Source organism: Rutilus rutilus (genome assembly GCF_951802725.1).
Source record: "Rutilus rutilus genome assembly, chromosome: 24".
Taxonomy (NCBI): Eukaryota; Metazoa; Chordata; class Actinopteri; order Cypriniformes; family Leuciscidae; genus Rutilus; species Rutilus rutilus.
In genome coordinates, this window is record NC_140228.1 from 27,960,276 (window position 1) to 27,983,868 (window position 23,593).

Consider the following 23,593-nt stretch of genomic DNA (forward strand, 5'->3'; position numbering starts at 1 on the left):
GGATAATACAGCTGATAGTAGAACCTAGGATTCAGAAGGAACAGTGCGGTTTTCGTCCCGGTCGTGGAACACTGGACCAGCTCTATACCCTCTCCAGGGTTCATGGGAGTTTGCCCAACCAATCCACATGTGCTTTGTGGATTTGGAGAAGGCATTCGACTGTGTTCCTCGCAGCATCCTGTGGAGGGTGCTCTGGGAGTATGGGTCCGGGGCCCTTTGCTAAAGGCTGTCCGATCCCTATACGACCGGAGCAGTAAGTCAGACTTGTTCCCGGTGCATGTTGGACTCCGGCAGGGCTGCCCTTTGTCGCCGGTTCTGTTAATAATTTTTATGGACAGAATTTCTAGGCGCCGCCAGGGGCCGGAGGGTGTCAGGTTTGGGAACCACACGATTTCGTCTCTGCTTTTTACGGATGATGTTGTCGTGCTGGCCCCATCAGACCAGGGCCTTCAGCATGCACTGGGATGGTTTGCAGCCGAGTGTGAAGCGGCTGGGATGCGAATCAGCGCCTCCAAATTCGAGGCCATGGTTCTCAGTCGGAAAAGGGTGGCTAGCCCACTTCAGGTTGGTGGAGAGTTCCTGCCTCAAGTGGAGGAGTTCAAGTATCTTGGGGTCTTGTTCACGAGTGAGGGAAGGATGGAACGGGAGATTGACAGACGGATCGGTGCAGCTTCTGCAGTAATGCGGTCGATGTACCGGTCTGTTGTGGTGAAGAAAGAGCTGAGCCGCAAGGCGAAGCTCTCGATTTACCGGTCAATCTACGTTCCTACTCTCACCTATGGTCATGAGCTGTGGGTCATGACCGAAAGGACAAGATCCTGGATACAGGTGGCCGAAATGAGCTTTCTCCGCAGGGTGGCTGGGCGATCCCTTAGAGATAGGGTGAGAAGCTCGGTCATTCGGGAGGAGCCCAGAGTAGAGCCGCTGCTCCTCCACATCGGGAGGGGCCAGCTGAGGTGGCTCGGGCATCTGTTCCGGATGCCTCCTGGACGCCTTCCCGGGAAGGTGTTCCGGGCGTGTCCCACCGGGAGGAGACCCCGGGGAAGACCTAGGACACGCTGGAGGGACTATGTCTCCCGGCTGGCCTGGGAACGCCTCGGTGTCCCCCCGGAAGAGCTGGAGGAAGAATCTAGGGAGAGGGAAGTCTGGGCATCTCTGCTTAGACTGCTGCCCCCGCGACCCGGCCCCGGATAAGCGGAAGAAGATGGATGGGAGACTAGCTGATTGCACAGACTTTCAGCTAATGGGATCCTTAAAATAAACAAATAAACAAATAAACAAGACTTTCTATAATCCAAATCCAATCAATTCCTGATGCATACATTAGGTCCAGCTCTACAAATTATTATTTATTTTATTTTTATTTTATTTTATTTTTTGAAGCCGTTTCACTCGGATATACATCACAATAGGGAAGAAAAGTCTCCATGCCGAATTTAACAGGACGCATCTCAAATTTGTTGCTTAATTACAGCTTTTAATAGTCTTGGAAACTCACCATTCGTGTGGATCAGGTTACAGGATTTGCCTGATTGCTGTAATTTTCATAGTGGATGGCCACACAATATACCCTGATAAGGAGAAATTTTTGCTTCAGGATATTTCTTTTTACTTTGGACAGGGTTTATAAAGTCCCATTGTGTTTTGCCTCGAGCACAAAGCTAGTTCAGTAGGCCATTACGTTAAGATAAGAGGCTTATTCCCATCTCAGAGAGGGAGGCTACCTTCAAACTGTCAGTTTCTGGGATTGACAATTGCATTTACTTATAGGTGTGTGAGTCTCGAAATGTCCCGTTCAAACAGCATCTTACAGTAGCATTTTAAATTCAGTCTGTATGAACGTTCAAACGGAAGTCAAGCCTGTATTCGCTTGCCAGTAACCACACTGACCAAAGTAATATCAAAGATGGTAGGGGGTGAATTAAAATAAGAAATACCTTGTTTTTTTGTTTAATTTAGCTTATTTTTGTCACTCATTAGGTTGCAGCAGAGACTAGTGATGTGTCATTCGAGGAGAGCCGAATCTTCAGCTGCAGGCATGGGCAGGACTATTTTGTGGATGGGCACACTAGACTAGGATCATACCATTATGTGAAAGGAAGGGGGACACATGCTCCGAAGATAGTGAGTGTAGTGGTACAGGCCAGGTACATAGAGCGGCAGAGAGAGGCGGGGGAGCCAGATTTAAATGCAAGCGCGTTGGGAGAGAGTGAAGAAATGAGCGAAAACCGAAAAAGCAGCAGTATCTGGCTGCATTTCAAAGATATTAGAGACTTCCCAAAAACAGGACAAATAATCACAGAGAGGAGAAATCACATCAGCCCATCCAAGCTGAGGCATCTGATATTTAAGTTTTATTGAAATGTGAAATAATAGTAACTGTGTATTTTTTGTAACGGAAAAATGCATAAAAATAAGGCTTCATTTATTAAAATACAAATCATTAACAATTGCTAAATTAGGTTAAAATAGAAGTCAGAGTGATACTAAATGAAGAGCCATTTGGGAGCCATAAGAGCTGGCTCTTGTAAGGGAGCCGAACCAAAAGAGCAGAAAGAGCCAGACTTCCCGTCACTAGCAGAGACGAGGTGAAACAAGATCCAAATGCAGCAATCTTTATTTTCAATTAACTTTATCTTTACAGAAAAAACAAATAGCAGGAACAGAACAACCTAGAATCAAGACATCAACAGACTGAAACACAGGGCTTAAATACACAGAGCAAAAGAGAATCAGAGAAACTAGACACAGCTGGGACAAATTAACTAATTACGACAATAATTAACAAGACAATAGGCGACGGGGATTAAATCAAAGAAACGCATGGGCAAACTGGGTGTCACAGGCAAACATAACATGAACAAACACTAAACGTGACAATTTTAAAGCGTTCATGTTGAGGCCTCCTAGTTGGCGATGAGAACCACTGGTTTTGACTGATTTTAACTTTCTAGTGTCAAAATATACAAGACGATGATATTTTTGCCACTAGAATCATCTCTGCTTTCCCAGAGTTTGACTTGTTTTTACAAGAATGTGCAAGAACCTCTTTCTGTCTTGTGTGTGTGTGTGTGTGTGTGTGTGTGTGTGTGTGTGTGTGTGTGTGTGTGTGTGTGTGTGTAGATAGTGGTACTGTTGGACTGTTTTGACCCTAAAGTGTTACTGTACCAGGAGTAAATCTCGCGAGAGGGGCGGGTGAAAAAGAACGTGAATGAACTGAATGACTCTGTTATTGTGGACGTTAATAAAGAAGAATCAAACTTTCATTCTTATACTTTATTGATCAAACAACAGATAGTAAGAGTGATGGGGGGGAACAGATCTAGTAACAGCAGCCTCCCAAGTCCATGGCATTATAGCAGACAAAAATTAACAATATAAAGCGATTAGGGCTGAAACGATTAGTCGACATTGTCGACAACGTCGACAATAAAAAATTGTCGACAAATATCTTTGTTGTCGAGTAGTCGTTTGATCCCACGTGACCTAATGTTATGGCCTGCAATATCGCGATTTGACCGCTACGGCGCTGTAGCGCTAGAGTGTAATGCAGCCGTTACAAATGCTATTGCGGTAGAAGAAAACACAGCGCGAATTATGACGGAGTGCAAACGAATCCGAACTAGCAAGGTGTGTAAAGTTTCACAAAACTGCAAACCAAGAATATTGTCGTATGCAATACATGCAAGGCGGAACTAGCTTTTCACGGGAGCACAACATGCATGTTAAAACACTTAAAAAGGAAAAACCCGGCACGAGACGAGCCGGTGAGAGGTGAATATTCTCCAGCTGAAGCTAAATAACTAGCAGTAAATCTTTTTTTAGAGAATGCAATACTACTAATAATAGCAATAATATTAACAATAATAATATAATTACAGTAATGTGATGATTTATTTTTGCATAGAATAAAGCTTGACCGAGCTTAGGAGTCGGGGCTGTTTTTATTATTGTAGCTCTATTAGGTAACGTTATTACAGTCTTATCCCTTGCCTGTATTTTGTTACATATTCATGAAGACTTACAAAAGGAGATGTTATGAAGAATATCATGTCAGTTAATTTTTTATACTGTAAATTAAAAGGTGAATGAGAATGTCTCTGTCAGCTCAGCTCAATTGTCATATCAATTTAAAAAAAAAAAATGATTCTTGTAATAATTGTTTGCAGTTTAAGTGTGTCTGACTGTAATGCAGCTGATAATTTTTTTTGTTTATTTTTTTCTATTGAAAGAGAACAGAATATTTAAACAATGCTTAGAGAGCATTTGTGTGTGATTTGAGTTGGACAGAAATCTGAAAACTTAAAGAGAATGACCTGTTTAGTTGCTCAAAGTTCATTAAAACAACCATTTCAAAAGCTGAAGTGATTTTCTTTTTTTATATTATAGTTAGAATATGTATAACTCCGTGTTTTAACTAATTGAAAAGGCTGAATAATCGTTCCAAACGTACTGATTAGTCGGCGAAATAATCGATGAATAGTCGATTAATCGTTCTAATAATCGTTAGATTAATCGATTATCAAAATAATCGTTTGTTGCAGCCCTAAAAGCGATTAATACAGGTAGTATTATGTATCCCAAACAAAACACATTTTAATGATTGCTACAGATTTCAATGGATGTCACTATTTATTATAGTTTTCACACTTGCTGATATAAAAGTTTTTAAAAGTCACCAAAAACCTCTATGACTAATTATATGGACCAAAAACCCTGCTTTTTTCCACACACACACACACACACACACACACACACAAAAATCATGTTCCACAGAAGAAAGACACCTGGGTTTGAGAAGACATGAGTTGAAATCATTTTTGAGTGAACTTCTGTATGGTGAGGAGGAGGAATTAGCTCTAAATGAAATGTAACATTTGATTAATTGAATCTCTTTCAAAAGAACATTGATAAAGCAAAGAAGCTGGAAACTCTGTTTTCTCTTTATTTTGCCCTTCCTTCTTGTTCACTCTTGGTGGTCATTTAGCTTTCAATATTTCAATTTCGAGCTGATTGGTGACCTGTCTCAGTAAAGGGCAGTCTAGACTCGCCATCAGCACCTTCTTTCCAGGAGTTCGAGGGACCATCGACACTTTATATTTCACTGAGCCACCAGGTAATATCTGGCTGCAAGTGGAAGACATAAGAGACAAAACATTTTGAGAATTCAGCCAAAGGTGTATTTAGTTTTGTTCTGCCCATTTCTGACCGCAACATAAACAGGATCTTTCACACAAAAAGATAATTATAAATAAAACAAGATATGGAAAATGTATATGGACAAATAAATTTGTCTTTGTATATGTCTGGGCATGTTTATGGGTGTGTGGTGGAATAGTTGACAAGACAGTTATTTATTAATTTGCATTTGCTTTATTTCACTAGGCAGTGTGATATAAATATGAAGTTTACCTGTAAGATTTCATTTGGATTGGTATCAGACCAGGTCCATCAAGGCGGAGCTGAACATTTTGCAGGATGAAATTAAAGGGATTCTGGAAATCCACACTGATCATGAGAACTTTACCAACTTGGGGGGTTCCAGTCATCTGTGGATGAATTATATTGTAGAGCACCAACAAATGTTTAGTGCTTTTACGTAGCTCTTTGTACATGTACACAGGTAAGTTTGGAAAATCTTATATAAAATAACATAATAAATATGTGACCAGGATTACATAAAATAAGCCAAGTGTCAATATCAGTTTTGAAGAAAAAAACTTTTGAAAAAAGCATTTGGAGACCTTGCGTTTTTTCCCCATTCCACTGCCCGCGTCTCGCGTTTTTTAAAGCAAAAACGTATTTTGTGTGAACAAGCCCTTATTGTGTTTTTATCAGTACTCTTTTCAGTTGATGCGCTAAAAAAATGTTTTATTCACGCAACTCCCATCAAGCAGATGGCAGCTGACAAATGTCTACAACAGATGCGAATGAAGCAACCATTTATAATTAGTGATTCTTTCCACATTGGATGCGGCGCAACATGACAAATCCATGACAGTAAACTCATGCCACATCCTATTTCTAATGTGCTCTATGCGCTTGAGCTCTTTCTGACATGTAGGGCAAATTAACTTGCAATGTTCGCTTTTTAAAGGGTAGTTTGATTTCTAACATTATTCTCTCAACAGACATTTACATCGATAGTCTGGCGTTATAATTTATTTGCTTTTGGTGTACTGTGGAGTGGGTAAAACTGTTTTTAATGGCAGGCTAACGCGTGCACCGTTGACTCGCGCTAGCCTAGCACCGGCGAACTATCCAAAAGTAAGGACTGGATTAATTTATTTGAAAACTGTCTCCACTGATGAATAACAACCAGGCTCACTTGAAAATGAGGTCCGATGTCGAAAATCCTGAACCACCCCTTTAAGAATGGTTATTGAGGGTATTTACCGTTATTGGGAGTTTAGGAGGCTGGAGAGTGACTACTTTCATCGTGGAGAGGGACATGTCGGTTTCCTCAATATGCCCGTAGACCACAAAGAGCAGGTTGCTCTTTTCCATCAGGTATGGTGTATACTCCTTAGCATTGATATCTACCGTCAGGGACTCAGCTGTAAAGATATTATGATCACACTGTAGTCACACACTAATCCATTAACAGTATTCCTTAGAGCTGTTATAACTCGATCTCAAAGTAATGTGCAGTTTTACTGAAACAGCTGTGACTCACTCTTCGAGGCTTTCACAGTTGCAAATTTGTTTTCAATCTTAAAGGTCGCGCTGGTGACGCCCGTGTAAAACGCCACACAGCCAGTGATGGTAGCATTGATAGTGCAGGTCTGGCTGGTCTGGTTGTTAATGTTCAGCGTCAGCTTGAAGTTGTCGCCCATTTTGACGGTGTCGGCCTGGAGCTTGATGGTCACTCCTTTTTCTGGCTGTGGCAAGTGATCTCTGGTAACCATGCCGGAACGCTCTGCATTCTGCCAGGCCTCTCTCTCCTTGACGGTTTCTAGAGTCAGAAGGTAAATTGTTGGGATTTTCCACTGCTTCCCACAACATCAGTCAAACTACTTTTGTTTGGCATCCTTATGGAAGTCTGTTGAATAATTAAATAACTGAAGGACTCTGCTGAGTCTCCTAAGTGACTCTAGAGAGCTTTTGAGTTGTTGAAACCAGCTGTGATGTTAAACTGTCAATCCAAGAATCCAGAAGGCAACACAATTTATTTGGACTGCCCTTGAATATCAAATGACCCAGGATAGATAAACATTCAAGGCTTTTGAGATGTTTTAGACCAAATGAGGTTGCGAACAAAAAGTCGGTAAACCCACCAAATTAATAAACCAAGACCCTTGAACTGAATTCTGCCTGTCAAGCAGGGTAAAAGATTATTTCTAATCACTTTCTAGTCACTAATACAATGGTAAACTGTATCTTCTCCAAGGCTTGTGTTCAAATTTATCTTCCAACACTTAAAGGATTCATTTTTCTCAGGAAACCCCTGTAAGATGTACCGTGACATCCGGAGTTCACATGTGTAGTGTCAGTCGTATCAGAGTCTCAATCACATAGCTGCAATGATCTAATGACTCCTGATCTTAATGTCACATCACTTTTGAATTCTGTAGACTGATATGGAATGAAACTTACTTTCTGGGTATTTATAGGTAGAAGTGATGTTCTCATAGTCGCTACTGCCTGTTTTTTTTGTCAAAATGAGCTTTCCGACATACGAGGTGTCCACATTGATAACCTTCATTTTTCCCTGCATATCAGGCTGATGGTATATCACATCACCGTTCACCTGAAGACAAGAGAAAGTAATGTTTTCATGTCCATTTGCTTGTACAGTAGCTAAGATTTTAATGTCTTGTAAATTAAATCTAAAGGTATAAATATCAACGAGAATTGACATTAGGGATGTGCCCGAAGCTGAATACTATGTTTGGTAAGGAAATGATGTGTTCTACATGGTGATGGAAAAAAATATGAGATGGGAGGAAAAACATTTTTTTTCAACGTTTGGTAACATTTTAAAATACTGTTCCTTCATTAAGGAATAACTACACAGGAGCACATGAGTAACACACTATTAACATTCAAGTACCTACTATTAACTAACAAGAAACTCTGATTAACAAATTAGTAAGTAATAGTGCTCAGTTGAATGTGGTAGTTCACTATTAGCTAATCAATAACTATATTTTTTCATACCTCCCAGATAACTACTATGTACAAGTTCAGCATTAACATGAATAAGGCATAATTTATAATAAAAGGTAACGGCAACCCACTAGTAATGACTCAAGTGTTACTACATATTTGGATCAGTATTCTAAAGTGAAAAACATGATAACTACCTAATATTGACTGAAGTCATCGTAAGCTGCTTTTGAGTTTTTTGTAAGATTTTGAATAGTAATTCCTTCCGATGAATTGGTAACACTTTAGTCAGTACTAGTGTGTTCCCATGATCTTCACTTTGGAATACTGATCCAAATAAATGTAAGCTTAGCGTTAAGTTCTGCCAGGAAGACTCAATCAGCGCGTTATGAATTAACTCACTTCTAACCAATCATGTGTTAACACTCTCAGTATAAAAGAATGGTACTTACATCCGTCTGAGTTCGCAGATACTGACGGCGCCAATTACCTCCATCCTCCCCAACCACCTCCAAGATGGTCCTTTCCCTCCATCCTCCCCACCACCACCAGGATGGTCCCTTCCTTTACCTCCAGGGGGTCGGCTGCGCCCCTGCCTTCATCTTCAGGCGGGATTTGCAGATTCCGTTACCCTCGCATTGCTTGCTAAGGACGGGGCCTACGCCAAAGACTATGCTTGCTGAGCTATTAATAAATTTACTCTTGTTATATCATTTTATCTCCCGAGTCTTTCTGGTAGAACTAGTAGTTCCTTTAGAAAGATGTAGTAACCCTTGAGTCATTACTATCCAAAACCTTACAAAAGCCTCAAAAGCTTACAATGACTTCAGTCAATATTAGGTAGTTATCAAGCTTTTCACTTTAGAATACTGATCAAAATAGTTCCTTTAGAAAGATGTAGTAACCCTTGAGTCATTACTAATGGGTTACCATTACCTTATATTATACATTATGCATTATTAATTATGAACCTGTATATAGTAGTTCTTAGTCTTCAGTGAGGTATGAAAAATAGTCGTTACTGATTAGCTAATAGTGGACTACCACATTCGACTATGCACTACTACTCACTAATTCATTATTCAGAGTTTCTTGTTAGTTACTAGAATGTTAATAGTGTGTTACTCATTTGTTCCTGAGTAGTTATTCATTAATGAAGGAACAGTATTATAAAGTGTTACCCAACGTTTTTATGTTCTCTCTGAATTATATATTTGGGTAATTATATTGTATATAATTTGAGTGGCAGTACTGACCACACGTTTTACAAGATAAGATCTGTTGTGCTAGCCTGGCAAGCCAGATCTACATCAAGATGTTAGGTCTGGCAACTCACCAAAGACACGGCTCAATCCGAGGGGCGGGATAAACGGCTGTCTTTCAAATTCCCTCTGCACGCAATAGGACAGCGCTTCAACCAACCAGAGCGTTTTCCCAACAGCGGAGCTAGTTGATAGATTCAACTTTTGCCATATCTGGCCGGCAAAACTACGAACACATCTTCCCTTTTTTTAAGAATGACTTAAGTGCTGTTCTATGCTCTTTTCTCAAAGAAAAACTTAACTCCAAGTCCTCCGGAGTCGCGGACAAAGCCGATTTGAAAGATGTTCGCCAGCAGCCGCCATTCTTTGTTTTCAAGTACCAGGTAACCGTCGCAACTCTGTCGTCATTATGTTAAGCCCGCCCCGTCTACTCTATACACGATGTGATTGGCCTGACCCAATTTAGGTTTTTGCAGCTCGAAAGTCAATGGAGAGTTTCTAGACTACCCTGGCTGCAAAATACATTTTGCTGCCGCTAGGGTGCGTCTAGATTTCTAGACTACTATTGTGCACCAAATCCTTCGACAACGTCCTGTCAGTCATCTCTTCCTACAATCTTCATGTGATAAGTGAAATCAACTTATAAGCCATGTCCCTTTGGGGGCTCCATAGAATACGCAATTCATTTTCCGTGCCTTTCCGAATTTGGATTTAGGCATCAGGCATCTTTCTTACCTCTGAAAAGACAAACTTTGCATCAAACGGATAGCTGAGCTCTCCCTCTTTGATGGCATTGACAGACGTCGGGCCACATCGATAAAGACCTGAATGAGAGAAGGAAAATGACTCGTGTATAACTTAAGGTATATTTCTGATGTGTCAGAAGTCATGGCACGGATCATACCATCACTGGTCTCCTGAGGGGTGGAGTCGATTACCTGCCAGCCAGAGAATTTTTCCGGCAGATCAGGCCTCTTCATGTACACTTCATTCCAGCAGTGGAAATTCCTTTAAGAAAAACTAAACTGTATTACTAATCAACCTGTCAGTTTTATAACATTGGATTTATAGTACATTAACTCCATACTGAAAAATCATGCAATGTCTGAGATAAAACTGCGAATTATATTAACCAAGGAACCAATTTTTTGCAGTACAGGAGTTAGGACCACTTGAATGTAACACTATTTGTTGTATCACACCAGATTGAATCTTTAGTTAGGCTTCGGTCTAATCTCCCCACTTTGTCCAGCACAATGTCTGTATTCAGTTTGCCCATGTTGTCGTGAGCAGAGCTGAAGTTGGTGATGAAGCGTGTAGGGATCCCAAGACAGCGCATAACTGGGTGGAAAATATGAGGTAAAATGTGTTGGTAAATGTCACAAGCCTACAATTACTTCATTCTGAAAATGTTTTAAACTATCATGAAGAAAAACGTTCTCAAACGGACGCCCCAAATAATGCGCAGTGGCCATACTCACAAGTGTTCAGCACACCGGCAAACACCCAGCACTGAGCGAAGCGCACAGGCTCACCACCCTCTTTGGCATATTTTAGCAGGATTTCAGGACTTCCGGTCCAGGCAGTCGGTGCTGTGCCTCCGGAGTAATCGTCACTCCAGTTGCCAATCAGGACGCCATTATCATCATTGGCGTTCATCTGAAATATAACACCAAAAAGCCTAAATAAACAACATGTATTATACTGTATGTATGTGTATTCATGTAAAATACTAATTATAAAATCATACCAGAGCTGATGCTTGCCGAACAATTTCAAGGGCTCCTCCACGGAAAACTAGTGGTACTTTCCCAGAATCCAGAACAAAAATACAGGCATCCAGAACCCCCTGTTCAAACTACAGGAAAACACATAAGAAGTTAATTCATGGATGTCAAATCCTGGTCCTGGAGGCCAGAGTTTATCCAAAGCCGCTTCAAGGCAAGCCTTCAAGGTCAGCAAAAAATAGTGTAATGCTGTGAAGGAGACCAGAGGCTTTTTTTTTTTATTGGATGTCAATGGAGGAGAGGCTTCATTCATTTAATGTGAAGATTTTGTCAGCTTATCGTTTAATGCAGGGTTTCTCAAACTCGGTCCTGGAGGGCCACTGTCCTGCACAGTTTAGCTCCAACCCTGATCAAACACACCTAGCTGTGAGTTTCTAGTGATACTGAAGACATTGATTAGCTTGCTCAGGTGTGTTTGATCAGGGTTGGAGCTAAACTGTGCAGGACAGTGGCCCTCCAGGACCAAGTTTGAGAAACCCTGGTTTAATGAATGGACAGTCCCAATTGCCCCCTATAAACCTTGATCGCTATTTCCTACGTCAGTCCACGAATACGGTTCACTTGAAGGAATGAATGAATACGAGTGAGCGAACTCGGACAGCCGTTGAGTGCACATCGACTGTACACTCGTTATGGCGGTGCAATGTGGGATAGAATGAGTGCACTCGATAACGTCCACTATGGTTTCTGACACCACTACAAATGATGAAAAGCGGGAGATTTTGGATTGAACACACCTGGATTAGCTAATCAAGCTTTGGGGCTGTTGATGGACTCGATCTATGTCTGCATCCGAAAACTTAGGCAGCAGACTTGTTGCTTCGCTGCCTTATTAGCAATGACTCTGCAGGCAGCGTTTGCACACGAAGGCACCTCACGAAACTGATTTCAGACAAGCTTCTGAGGCAGCGTAACAGTTTAATGAGCTTTGGTGAGAACTAAAGAATTATTTAATTACTACAGTAGTAATTTCTCGCTGAAAATGACATCAGAAGTGGAAAACGTTGGTGAAAAATGTACATTTACACATATTGACCAGCATTCACAACTTTCAGACGCCATCTGTATTTTTTAGCTCAGCTGTCACAAAATGGAAAGCACAGGATTGTGGGATATCAAAGGTAGCGAAGGATACATCAATGCTGCCTTCAAAAATCTATCAGATGAAGGCATCTCAGGAGAGAGGAAGTGAAGCTAACATTGGATTCGGACGTACCTTGATGCCTTCATACCCTGGAATGTGTCCTCTGAAGGCAGCATTTTTAAGTTTTCGAACGCAGCCTATGTTTTGTTTATTGTTCTGAATCCAATCCAAATGAAGTCTTTGATGAAAATGTGATTGTCTTAGCTTTTTGTTCAAATTGGTGTTGTTTTATTAAATTTACACACATTCAAGTGTTGAAATAAAGAAGATTAGAATTAAATGTTTTTTGTTGTTGTTTAAAAGCATTCTGGGGTCCATAAAAAAATTGTGAATATGACCAAAAAGGCTGGCAATGACTGGGAACTTAAACACAATACTCTGGCAGGGAAAGAGTTTAGTGATGCATATGGACATGAGCTCAACAGGAGAAAATTTGTTTATTTCCTTGAAAAAAAAAAATTGGATTACTGCCAACCTGTCCAAAGTTCCATGAACGCGAGGTGAAGTAATTGAATTCTCCACTGTAGATGGTCCCCACATCATTCATCACATACTCCTGTCTGTCGGTTTTACTGGGAATGTACACCTCATCCGCTGGGTAGAAAAACATACAATATACATCCTTCCTCCAAAAATGTAAGTTTGCTGGATGTGTGCACTAAAATCCACACTAACATCCATATTTACAAAAACTTCTTTGACATGGAAAAGTGCTTAGTGCCATGTCAGGGTCTAAGCAAACGTACATACTTTTCCTTGTGGCAGAGAGTATTTGGAAATCTAAGCACTTCTTGCCGCTCACCGTTCTCAAGTAAAGGTTTTGGACGTTGACTGGTGCTGTTTTATATGTTAATGACATTAATCAGGTGCCGTTTACAAGGCGGAGTTCTGACACCATTCAGTTGCTCACAATTTCAACAATGATTGTAAGATCAAATCTAGGACGGTTTTCTGTGCAACATTTTATAAAAGGGGCCTCTTGGTTTCTATTGGTTGAGACACATTCTAAGCCGTTGTAAATTACTCTACAAACATAGACCTGTGACCTCATTACATCAATATTTAAATTATATTTTTATGGACTATCCATTTTATAAAAGCAATCAGCCCTGTGAAGCCATGGTTTATACAGTAGTGAATTTCGACAGCTAAGGTTTTTTTCTAAATTCACTGTAAACCATGGCTTCACAGGGCTTATTGCTTTAAGCGTAACTGTTTTACTCACCAGGGTCCCAAGGATTGAACAGCACATAGACATCGGTTTCAGTGTTCCTCTTAGTTCGCCGTTTTCCCAAATCACTCACTACTACAACAAAGACTTGAAACCGGCCAATGATGCAGCTGGCATCTGGTGTTACGCCAACGGTCACATAATTTCCTTGTGTTTCCACCACACGACTCTTCCAGCGTACTTCAGGTTTATCTTTACCGATGGGCAAAATGATGTAGGTGCCCCTGTTTTCATCAGGTAAACTGCCTGTGAAATGAGCAGAACAGCAGATATGACCTGTGTTAGACTATGGTGATATTTCATGCACTAATGTAATGTACTGCTTCTTCATTACAGATGTACTTTATCATGCATTGAGATGCATTACTGGATGCAGAATCTCACCAATCATGAACTCCAACTCCACATTGTCCTGCTGTTTATTGAAGTCCCGGTTAAATTTGATGATGATGGTGAACTCTTTATTCCTGCGCACGATGAGGTTGGAGCTCACGTACTTGTGAGTGTTGTGGTCTTTTTTGTTCTCTGTCGCACGCATGTCAACGCTCAATACTGAGATACTTGCAGCTTGTGTTTCTAGAAGAAGAAAAAAAAAGACTTGCTGACAGACTGTGGTAAATTATTTTGGTTAGGGCATGTTTAAATGCAAACACAGGTAAGACTTTACCTTCATCCGGGGGTCCCCTTGGCCTCAAAACATCAAAAGCCACAAACTCAGATGGATTATACTCATCTAAATTTGATTTGGCAAAGGGAATACGGCCGCTTACCGGGGGCAAAGCGAGGTTGGGTTGTAATAACATGATGTATACAAGATGCCGTCTGGAGGACAGATCATTTTAATGTTAGAAATCTACTGACATTATAGACTTCCCATTTGGTAAACATATTAGATATATCAGGTGAGGCATGGCAAGAGGCTTTTGTATTAATGCTAAAGAGTTATTAAAAGCGTAGAACTCACGGTGTGTGTAGAAGAGTAGATGTTCTGCTGAGGTGAGGAGGCTCCAGGCTGATGTGCTCATGAAGAGCCTCATGCTGATTAATAAAGGCTCAGGACTTCCTCTTCCACTGGAGAAAAACACATCCATGGAACCAGAGCGTCCGAAGTCGAGATGATCCCAAGATCAGGTCAGTCCGACATACAACTCTGTGACCTTGCTTCTGATTCTTGATGACAGCAGCATATTCCAGACTGTAAATAACATATAGATGAGATTTTAACATTAATGAATTATAGCAATTCCTACAATATTTAATTATGAGAAGTAAAGTTATGAAGTGAGTCGGAGTCCTAAACATATTTAAGGTCTTTTGTAGATATCACTAAAGTGTTAATGATAAGATTTACGCACAGTACGTTGAAATGAGGTGTTTGAATTGAGAATAAAGAAAATAATCTTAATGTGATTTGCAGAAATCATTAACAATCATCAAGAGTTCACAGAAATCATTGACTTCTCTCAATTAGTCAAATGATAGTGACATTTCACAGCAAAAAAATGCACTGAGATTGTAATCATTAGAGTGTAAATACAAATTAATACATATGACCCTTGTATTTTTAAACCAAATAATGCTTCACAAATACAGCAATTCCTTCATCAGACAACAAGTGTTGCTCAAGAATTATGAGCTTTATCACACCGGTCTAAAAGCTTGCAAGATCTTAAAGTCCCCCTGTATTCAATAATTGTATCCCCTAAAACTCATCTTTGATCACCAAAATGACATATGTGACCCTGGACCACAAAACCAGTCACAAGTCGCATGGGTATATTTGTGGCAAAAGCCAACAATACATTGTATGTTTCACACTTTGGCTGATGAAGCAGACAGACGAAGCTTGATTTCAAAAATATAACAAAGCTTTAATGTACACAGGCAGGTGAACAGGACGCAACCGACTAGGGACTGAACGGGGAGAATATAGACAGGGTAAACGAGGGCACTAACTAGAAACAGGTGAATGAAGGTTAACTAATAAGGGACTAACAAGAACAGGTGCATAATTGTGACAAACCCCCCTCGGAAAGGCGCCGTGATGATAACAGAAGTAAAAAAAAAAACAGAAAAAGGGGTGGAGGGTGTGGAGCTGGGGACGGACTGGACCCTGGGGGCATCGGCCAAGGGCACCATGGTGGCACAGACGGGGGGAGGAGCCAGGGTGGAGTCCAGGCAGAGGGGGCAGATGAAACACTGGGGCTGATCAGCAGAGGCAAAACCATGGTGAGAGGTGGAGGAACTGGTGGAACCGAGCGGCTGACGGACCATGGCAACACCGTAGACCCGGAAGACTCCAGAAGACTTGATTCCAAAAATATAACAAAGCTTTAATGTACACAGGCAGGTAAACAGGACGCAACAGCATGTAATACATAGACGCAAGCAATAACCGACAAGGGACTGAATTGAACGGGGAGAATATATACACAGGGTAAATGAGGGAACTAACTAGACACAGGTGGATGAAGGTTAACTAATAAGGGACTAACAAGAACAGGTGCAGACAAGACAAGACAAGACGGAACATAATTGTGACAGTATTGGTCAAAATTATCGATTTTCTTTTATGCCAAAAATCAATAGGATTTTAAGTAAAGATCATGTTTCATGAAGATATTTTAGAATCTTTCTACCGTAAATATATAAAAAATAGATTTCTGTGAGTGGACGCTGTAACGATCACCAGCTGGAGTTGCCCTTGAGAGCCACCAGAGAGCACTCCACATAAGACTATTATCACTCTCAAACTACATTTCCCAGAACTCACTGCCTGGACTCATTATCACTTATCACATTCACCTGTACCTCATTCACTGATTGCATTCACCTTGTCTTATCCTGTTAGTCTCAGTCTATATATACCTTGTTCATTCATTCACTCACCGCGAAGTCTTGTTAAGTGTTTCACTGCATTTCTGAGCGTTTCCCTGGTTTTCTTGTTTCTTGGTTTTTGATATCTTGCCCTGTTCCCTGGATTACTCTCTTGCCTCTGGTCCCTGCCTGTTTCTTTGTTTTGACTGCCTGCCTGTGTATGACCCTAGCCTGTACATTGGATTACGCCTCTGGATTGCCCCAGCCAATAAAGCTGCATTTGGATCTAACCTTCGTGTCTTGGAGCAGTTCGTAACAGAAGACTTCGCCGCACCAAGATCCAGCAGCGATGCAAACCATGGACCCAGTAATCCGTCTCTTCCGTCTCAGCCAAGGTGACCGCCCGATTGAGAACTATGTGGAGGAGTTTTGTGAGCTCTGCCATGGGGTGGACCTCAACGATGCGGTCTTAAAAGACATGTTCCGCTATGGGCTTGAGGACATGTTAGAGTACCTCATGCCTGACAACACCCCTCAATGGACTTTTATACAATATGTCGACCTCGCGCTTCGGATAAGCGGCTCGTCGTTTACTGTGGGCTTTGTGGATGAGGGGTCCCACAATCTCACAGCATCCCCCGAGCCTGCACTTCACGCCAGTCCAGCCGAGCCTGCACTTCACGCCAGTCCAGCCGAGCCCGCACTTCACGCCAGATCTGCCGAAGCCAAGGCAGTATGTGTCATGCCCGCCGCCCCTGAGACTGAGAGCGTCATACCTGCCGCGCCTGAGACAGCAAGCGACATGCCCGCCAAGCTAGAGCCTTCACCGCTGGTCCCGTCCAGCACAGAGCCCTCTTCACCGCTGGTCCCGTCCAGCACAGAGCCCTCTTCACCACTGGTCTCGTCCAGCACAGAGCCTTCTTCATTGCCGCTGGTCCTGTCCAGCCCAGAGCCCTCTTCATCGCTGGTCCTGTCCAGCCCAGAGCCCTCTTCGCCGCTGGTCCTGCCCAGCTCAGAGCCCTCTTCACCGCTGGTTCCGTCCAGTTCAGAGCCCTCTTCATCGCTGGTCCTAACCAGCTCAGAGTCCTCTTCGCCGCTGGTCCTACCCAGCTCAAAGCCCTCGCTGCCGCTGGTCCCGTCAAACTCAGAGCGCGCTGATCCTGATCCAGAGACTGAGCTTCACGTCACTTCTGCCGATCCAGAGACTGAGCTTCACGTCACTTCTGCTGACCCAGAGACTGAGCTTCACGTCACTTCTGCCGACCCAGAGACTGAGCTTCACGTCACTTCTGCCGACCCAGAGACTGAGCTTCACGTCACTTCTGCCGACCCAGAGACTGAGCTTCACGTCACTTCTGCCGACCCAGAGACTGAGCTTCACGTCACTTCTGCCGACCCAGAGACTGAGCTTCACGTCACTTCTGCCGACCCAGAGACTGAGCTTCACGTCACTTCTGCCGATCCAGAGACTGAGCTTCACGTCACTTCTGCCGATCCAGAGACTGAGCTTCACGTCACGTCCGCCCATCAAGAGTCTCGTCCCGCCGAGACTGAATCTGTTCCTGAATCTGATCCTGATACTGAGCCTGAATCTGTTCCTCTTCCTCTTTCTGCACCTGTGTCTTCGGACAAGATGGCCGACTCCACGCCTGTGTCTTCGGACAAGATGGCCGACTCCACGCCTGTGTCTTCGGACAAGATGGCCGACTCCGCGCCTGTGTCTTCGGACAAGATGGCCGAAACCACGCCTGTGTCTCCGGACAAGATGACCACCGCCGAGCCAGTGTCTCAGGACAAGATGGTCTTCGCCGAGCCAGTGTCTTCGGACAAGATGGCTGCCGCCGAGCCAGTGTCTCCGGACAAGATGGCCACTGCCACATCGCCTGAGCCCCCAGCAGAGATGGCCGCCGACACGCCTGAACCTGAGCCATCAGCAGAGAAGGCCGCCGACACGCCTGAACCTGAGCCCTCAGCAGAGATAGCCGCTGCCACGGTGTCTGTGCCTGAGCCGGCGTCTGTTCCTGTGCCTGAGCCGGCGTCTGTTCCTGTGCCTGAGCCGGCGTCTGTTCCTGTGTTATCTCCGCCCTGGCCGCCTGAAGGGTCGTCTCCGCCCTGGCCGCCTGAAGGGTCGTCTCCTCCCTGGCCGCCCTGGTCGCCTGCACAGCCTGCTCCGCCCTGGCCTTCCGCCCTGCCGGAGTCTTCAGGTCCACTTCCGCTGCACGGGCCTGGCCCTCCGTCCCGCCCCCGGGTCCGCCTCCGCTCCACCTCCCTCCTGGACAGTTTTAGGAGCGTCTGGAATCCGCTCCTTAAAGGGGGGGCTATGTAACGATCACCAGCTGGAGTTGCCCTTGAGAGCCACCAGAGAGCACTCCACATAAGACTATTATCACTCTCAAACTACATTTCCCAGAACTCACTGCCTGGACTCATTATCACTTATCACATTCACCTGTACCTCATTCACTGATTGCATTCACCTTGTCTTATCCTGTAAGTCTCAGTCTATATATACCTTGTTCATTCATTCACTCACCGCGAAGTCTTGTTAAGTGTTTCACTGCATTTCTGAGCGTTTCCCTGGTTTTCTTGTTTCTTGGTTTTTGATATCTTGCCCTGTTCCCTGGATTACTCTCTTGCCTCTGGTCCCTGCCTGTTTCTTTGTTTTGACTGCCTGCCTGTGTATGACCCTAGCCTGTACATTGGATTACGCCTCTGGATTGCCCCAGCCAATAAAGCTGCATTTGGATCTAACCTTCGTGTCTTGGAGCAGTTCGTAACAGACGCGGCAAACTTGCAAACATAAATGGACTACTTTAAATTTTAAACTTTTGATTGTTTTGCACCCTCAGATTCCAGATTTTCAAATAGTTGTATCTCGGAAAAACATTGTCCTATCCTAACAAACCATACATCAATGAAAAGCTTGAGTATAAATCTTTATAATGTATAAATCTCAATTTCAAAAAATTGCCCCTTATGACTGGTTTTGTGGTCTAGGGTCACATATTTAAACGTCTTTACTTTGAAAAAAAAAAAATCTTCATGCCTTAAAATAGCTTGAATGTATTTCTAAAACCCTTTCTTCATTTAGTATACGCGGTTATATGAATATGCACCTGAGCCCCGCTACTCACTCACAGCAGCTCAGATATCCACTCGTTGACGACCACACGTTGATCTGATTGGTTACAAGGTAGTTTGTGACGTCAGAAACACCAGCGATTTCAAACCACGTTTTTGAGACTATCTTTGGTTCACTGCAGTTTTAAGGAGAAAATACTCAGCAATGCTGTTGACTTGTAAATTTGCACATGGTTTGTTTTAAAGCATATTAAAAACACCACATAGACAAATAAGCAACATTAAAAGCTGGATTTTCTCCAGAGGGGGACTTTAAGAATGTGTTTTGGAACAACAACATGCATTGCTGGAATGTGTGTGACTTTACTTGATTGTGGATTTAATGGATGGATGGGCCTACAGTAATGGCCAAAAGTGATGTCCGGAGAGTATATGTGCACAATATTTGCTTTTAATGGCTCTTCAGGTTCTATTAAACAATCAAAATATGAGGAGTATGTTTTAGTGTGTTAAGGTATTAAAATGACAAAATGATATGGTAAAAAAAGGTTCTATTTTATTATGTAAAAAAGGCATAGAAAACAAAAAGCTCAAGGGAAAAAAACATACACTGACTACAATGTAATCAGTTATTAATATTTTATTGGTTCTCCCGTGTTTTTGATTACAACAGCCATTCTCCTGCTGGGCTTCATTGGAAGACCTGCATGACTTGCAGACATATACAATCCCCAATACCATTACGTTTCCCATGCCATGCTTTGGTGCCACGCATGCATTTGGAATTAAAACAGTCCAGTTGTCTCAAAATATACAAATAATTCCCCAAAAATTATATCCAGTTGGATTTCAGGAAGTAAAATAAAATAAAACCTTGTTAGTGAATACGGGGAAGTGAAACTTGTGACACGCTGACATTATCATTTGACACAAATGAGAAGTTAAGTTGCCTCGTTCCGCGTATTTCACCTAAAATTCATGAGAAGTTAGTCAGATTCTGCGTCTAACTGAAAGGCTATGAAGTTACGTCTCTGTGATAGTATGTTGTTGGTTCTGATTCTGAGTATTGTTCAGATGAATTGGGTTTACTCTCAGGATCACCAATGGCCTCTTCACACAGTGTGCAACTCAGACAAACTCACGGCGACCTACAGAAGCTGTGGTGAGATCAGTGTCACACACACTGTCAGTGAGATATTTTTAACAGAAATTTATACTTTTATTCAGCATGGATGCATTAAATTGATCAAAAGTTACACTAAAGTAATGTTACAAATGATTTCTATTTCAAATAAATGCCCTGCTTTTAAACTAAATTGGTCAAAATAAATTTGAAAAAAACGATCACGGTTTTCACAGAAATATTAACTGTTTTCGACATTGATGATAACCATAAATGTTTCTTGAGCATCAAATCATCATATTAGAATGATTTCTAAAGGATCATGTGACACTGAAGACTGGAGTAATGATGCTGAAAATTCAGCCTTGATCACAATAATAAATTACACTTTACTATATTCACATAGAAAACAGCTATATTTTAAATGTACTATATTTAATGTATTTTTGATCAATGAAATGCAGCCTTGACTGTAAAAACTTATCGTGATTTTAACGGTCAAAGACTGTAAAAATGCTACAGTGAAAAACTGTTAGTTGGTTGACAGAAAGTTTCCTTACTATATACGGTAAACAACTGTGAAAGATGTAACGGTACATTTAATGTAATTTTACTGTAAAATACCGTTAAATTTACAGTTTTGGGAAGTGAAAAAGTCATTGTATAATTTGCAGTGAAAAAACATAAATTGACATTCCCACAATTCCCTGCATGACACTGCACATTTGATGTATTTTTGTTGAAATAACTATGTTTCTTCATAGTTTCCTTAGTTTTTTCTAATCAGTTATGACATTAGTGTTTTATGTTATTTTTAATGTTGTTAAATTAATATTTATTGCTTTTTTTTTTATTTCATGCGAGTTACCTGTCATGATTCTGCCTTCGTGTCCCAGATCTTCTCTTGTCTTGAGGCATCATGACAGACTCATGTTTTATGTGTAAGCACATGGCCATTTGTTTGGGCTGTGTGCTTGCATTGTCTTGTCACCTTACCCCGCCCCCTTGTTATCTCATCTTGTAATTATTATATCATCGCTTATACCTGTGTTCCTGATTAGTTTGCTCCCTATTTAATCCCCTCATGTTTTATGTCTTGTGGTGGTACATTGTCAAACATTGCGTGTTAAACTCTGTGACAATCCTGTGAGTACTTCGTCTGAATCCTGTTTAATGAGAATTGTGAGTTTGTGTTGCTGTTAGTTTCCTGTCAAGTCAGAATCTAGTCTGTTTAGTATCTTGTCTTAGTCACGGTGAACTCTCCTCCAGTCCTGTTTTGTTTTCTGTTTTGTGTCGTAATAAACCTTGAGTGTCTGCGGTTGGGTTCTCCCCTTCAACCTCATGACATTACAATGATGGTGTTTAGTGTTTGTGTGAATGACACTGTGCAGCTTCTATACAGGTATATTAGTATTAACTTTCTTGTGAAAGAGCTGCTTGTGATGAGCATTAATTCATCATGTGATTTTCATCACCACTGAGATTGTTGGTTTTCAGTGTGTAACTATGGTACAAAACCGATATTAGTTTCAATAGGTCAATAAATTAACATTATATCGGAGTTTATTACTGTAAATTTAAGCAAAGTCTGTAAAATCTAAAATGTTGCTACTGTATTTTTTTACGGTAAATTTCTGGCAACCACAGCTGCCATTTTTTTTACTGTAATGGTGTATACATTTATATGCATATTTCTGAATGTTTGTTATCTTTGTGATGTTTGATTGAGAGATATCAATCATTTACATCAACTAATGATTTCTTATATTCATTTCAAACTGCTCAGTTTATCTTAAAATTGATTTCATATTGCCTTTTTTTCTGATTTCATTGTCTCAGACCCTTTACAGGATGTAGGATTCACTTTCCTGCCTTGCCCTAACAGTTTGACTGATCCTATAAAAATCAGATTGGCCCTTATTCTGAGTAAGATTTTCATCTTTATTAATATGATCATTTCAGATGAATGAAGTCAACCCTTGAAGCAGTAACTGTGTGTTCTCTTACAGGGCAGTCCATCGATGAGCTTTATTCATCATATGAGCTGCTGCTAAAACACATCCATGTAATCAGTCGGGACGAACCCCTCTGTCTTCCTCATTTCCCACGGTTCACTTTTTGTGGAAGCAAGAGAGGAGGTAAGCACAGGAAGGTTTTGGTTGTGTTTGTCATTTTTATGATATGTATGTTGAATGTAATGTGAAATTATTAGGAAAAATTTATTTTTCAGAACTCATCACCATAGAATCATCATTTAAGTCTAAAGTAGACCTTCCTCTAAAGGTTTGGCTTTTACATTCCATTTAAACATCTATGCTTTTATTTATTGTGAGCATGGAACTGAAATGTCTTTATTGCATTATGTTTCTTCCACAGGGTGATTTTCATCTTAACCTACATGCAATAAATCAAGATGGCTTCCAGATTGCCTGCGTTAATGCAACTATTTACATCCAGTAGTGATCCTTCAAAACTAGAGGACCTGTTCTTCAGAGTGTCTGTAGTGTATTCTCACATTATGTGGAACGTTATACTGCATTTAGGGAAAGGTGTTTAAACAACGTTAATTGTGTTGTTCCTCTTTGGGACATTATTTTTGTTTCTTCAAATGGGAATTGAGTGAATGTCAGCATGCTTTCAGGATTTTTGCTGCTTTCAGATGATTTCATAATTTTGTTGTTTCGCCCTTGTCCCAGACCTTTAATATAAAAAAAAAAAAAAAATTGAATTAAAATCAACAATTCTTGCAATATTTATTGTAAATGCTTTATCTGTGCACATCATTATAATTCATGTTCCTGGTAATCTTGAATCAGTGTGATAGAGTGGGACACTCTGAAGGGGGCAATACTGGTCTGACAGTTTCCTTTGACAGGGCTCCGGTTAGAGAGAAGGGCACGGAAAAATTATTCCAGAAAACTTTATTATTGAAGTTTGGGTACAGGCATTGGTGTACAAATAGGTATATGTGTGTGTGTGTGGTTTTTGCTTAGGTTACGCACACGAGAGCCACCATCCCACAGAATGCGGAGCCGGGAA

The 23,593-nt window shown here is 41.5% G+C and overlaps 2 protein-coding genes across 2 annotated transcripts; one reads left to right on the forward strand and one right to left on the reverse strand.

Annotated features, from left to right (window-relative positions):
- Nucleotides 1-4,222: 4,222 nt before the first annotated feature.
- On the reverse strand, nt 4,223-14,620 carry LOC311283958 (coagulation factor XIII A chain-like). The gene is made up of 15 exons (XM_084398773.1): nt 14,498-14,620; nt 14,201-14,355; nt 13,918-14,109; nt 13,528-13,779; nt 12,778-12,896; nt 11,122-11,229; nt 10,853-11,030; nt 10,574-10,712; nt 10,276-10,379; nt 10,107-10,195; nt 7,597-7,750; nt 6,677-6,955; nt 6,397-6,557; nt 5,413-5,549; nt 4,223-5,127 (listed from the first exon to the last, which is right to left on the reverse strand). Exons 2-15 carry the CDS (start codon nt 14,334-14,336, stop codon nt 4,980-4,982), a joined length of 2,196 nt encoding a protein of 731 aa, XP_084254899.1. The 5' UTR covers nt 14,337-14,355; nt 14,498-14,620; the 3' UTR covers nt 4,223-4,979.
- Nucleotides 14,621-20,350: 5,730 nt separating this feature from the next.
- On the forward strand, nt 20,351-23,302 carry LOC311283964 (lymphocyte antigen 86-like). Its single transcript, XM_084398780.1, has 5 exons — nt 20,351-20,593; nt 22,394-22,480; nt 22,564-22,692; nt 22,785-22,837; nt 22,931-23,302. Exons 1-5 carry the CDS (start codon nt 20,449-20,451, stop codon nt 23,012-23,014), a joined length of 498 nt encoding a protein of 165 aa, XP_084254906.1. The 5' UTR covers nt 20,351-20,448; the 3' UTR covers nt 23,015-23,302.
- Nucleotides 23,303-23,593: the final 291 nt, after the last annotated feature.

Coding starts and splice junctions, on each gene's coding strand:
- LOC311283958 (XM_084398773.1), bottom strand. CDS start 14,336: ATGTTATTACAACCCAACCTCGCTTTGCCCCCGGTAAGCGGCCGTATT. Junction 11,031..11,121: donor TTCGGCAAGCATCAGCTCTG/GTATGATTTTAT, acceptor GTTATATTTCAG/ATGAACGCCAATGATGATAA. Junction 10,380..10,573: donor CTAACTAAAGATTCAATCTG/GTGTGATACAAC, acceptor TTTTTCTTAAAG/GAATTTCCACTGCTGGAATG.
- LOC311283964 (XM_084398780.1), top strand. CDS start 20,449: ATGAAGTTACGTCTCTGTGATAGTATGTTGTTGGTTCTGATTCTGAGT. Junction 20,594..22,393: donor GGCGACCTACAGAAGCTGTG/GTGAGATCAGTG, acceptor TCATTGTCTCAG/ACCCTTTACAGGATGTAGGA. Junction 22,693..22,784: donor TTGTGGAAGCAAGAGAGGAG/GTAAGCACAGGA, acceptor TTTATTTTTCAG/AACTCATCACCATAGAATCA.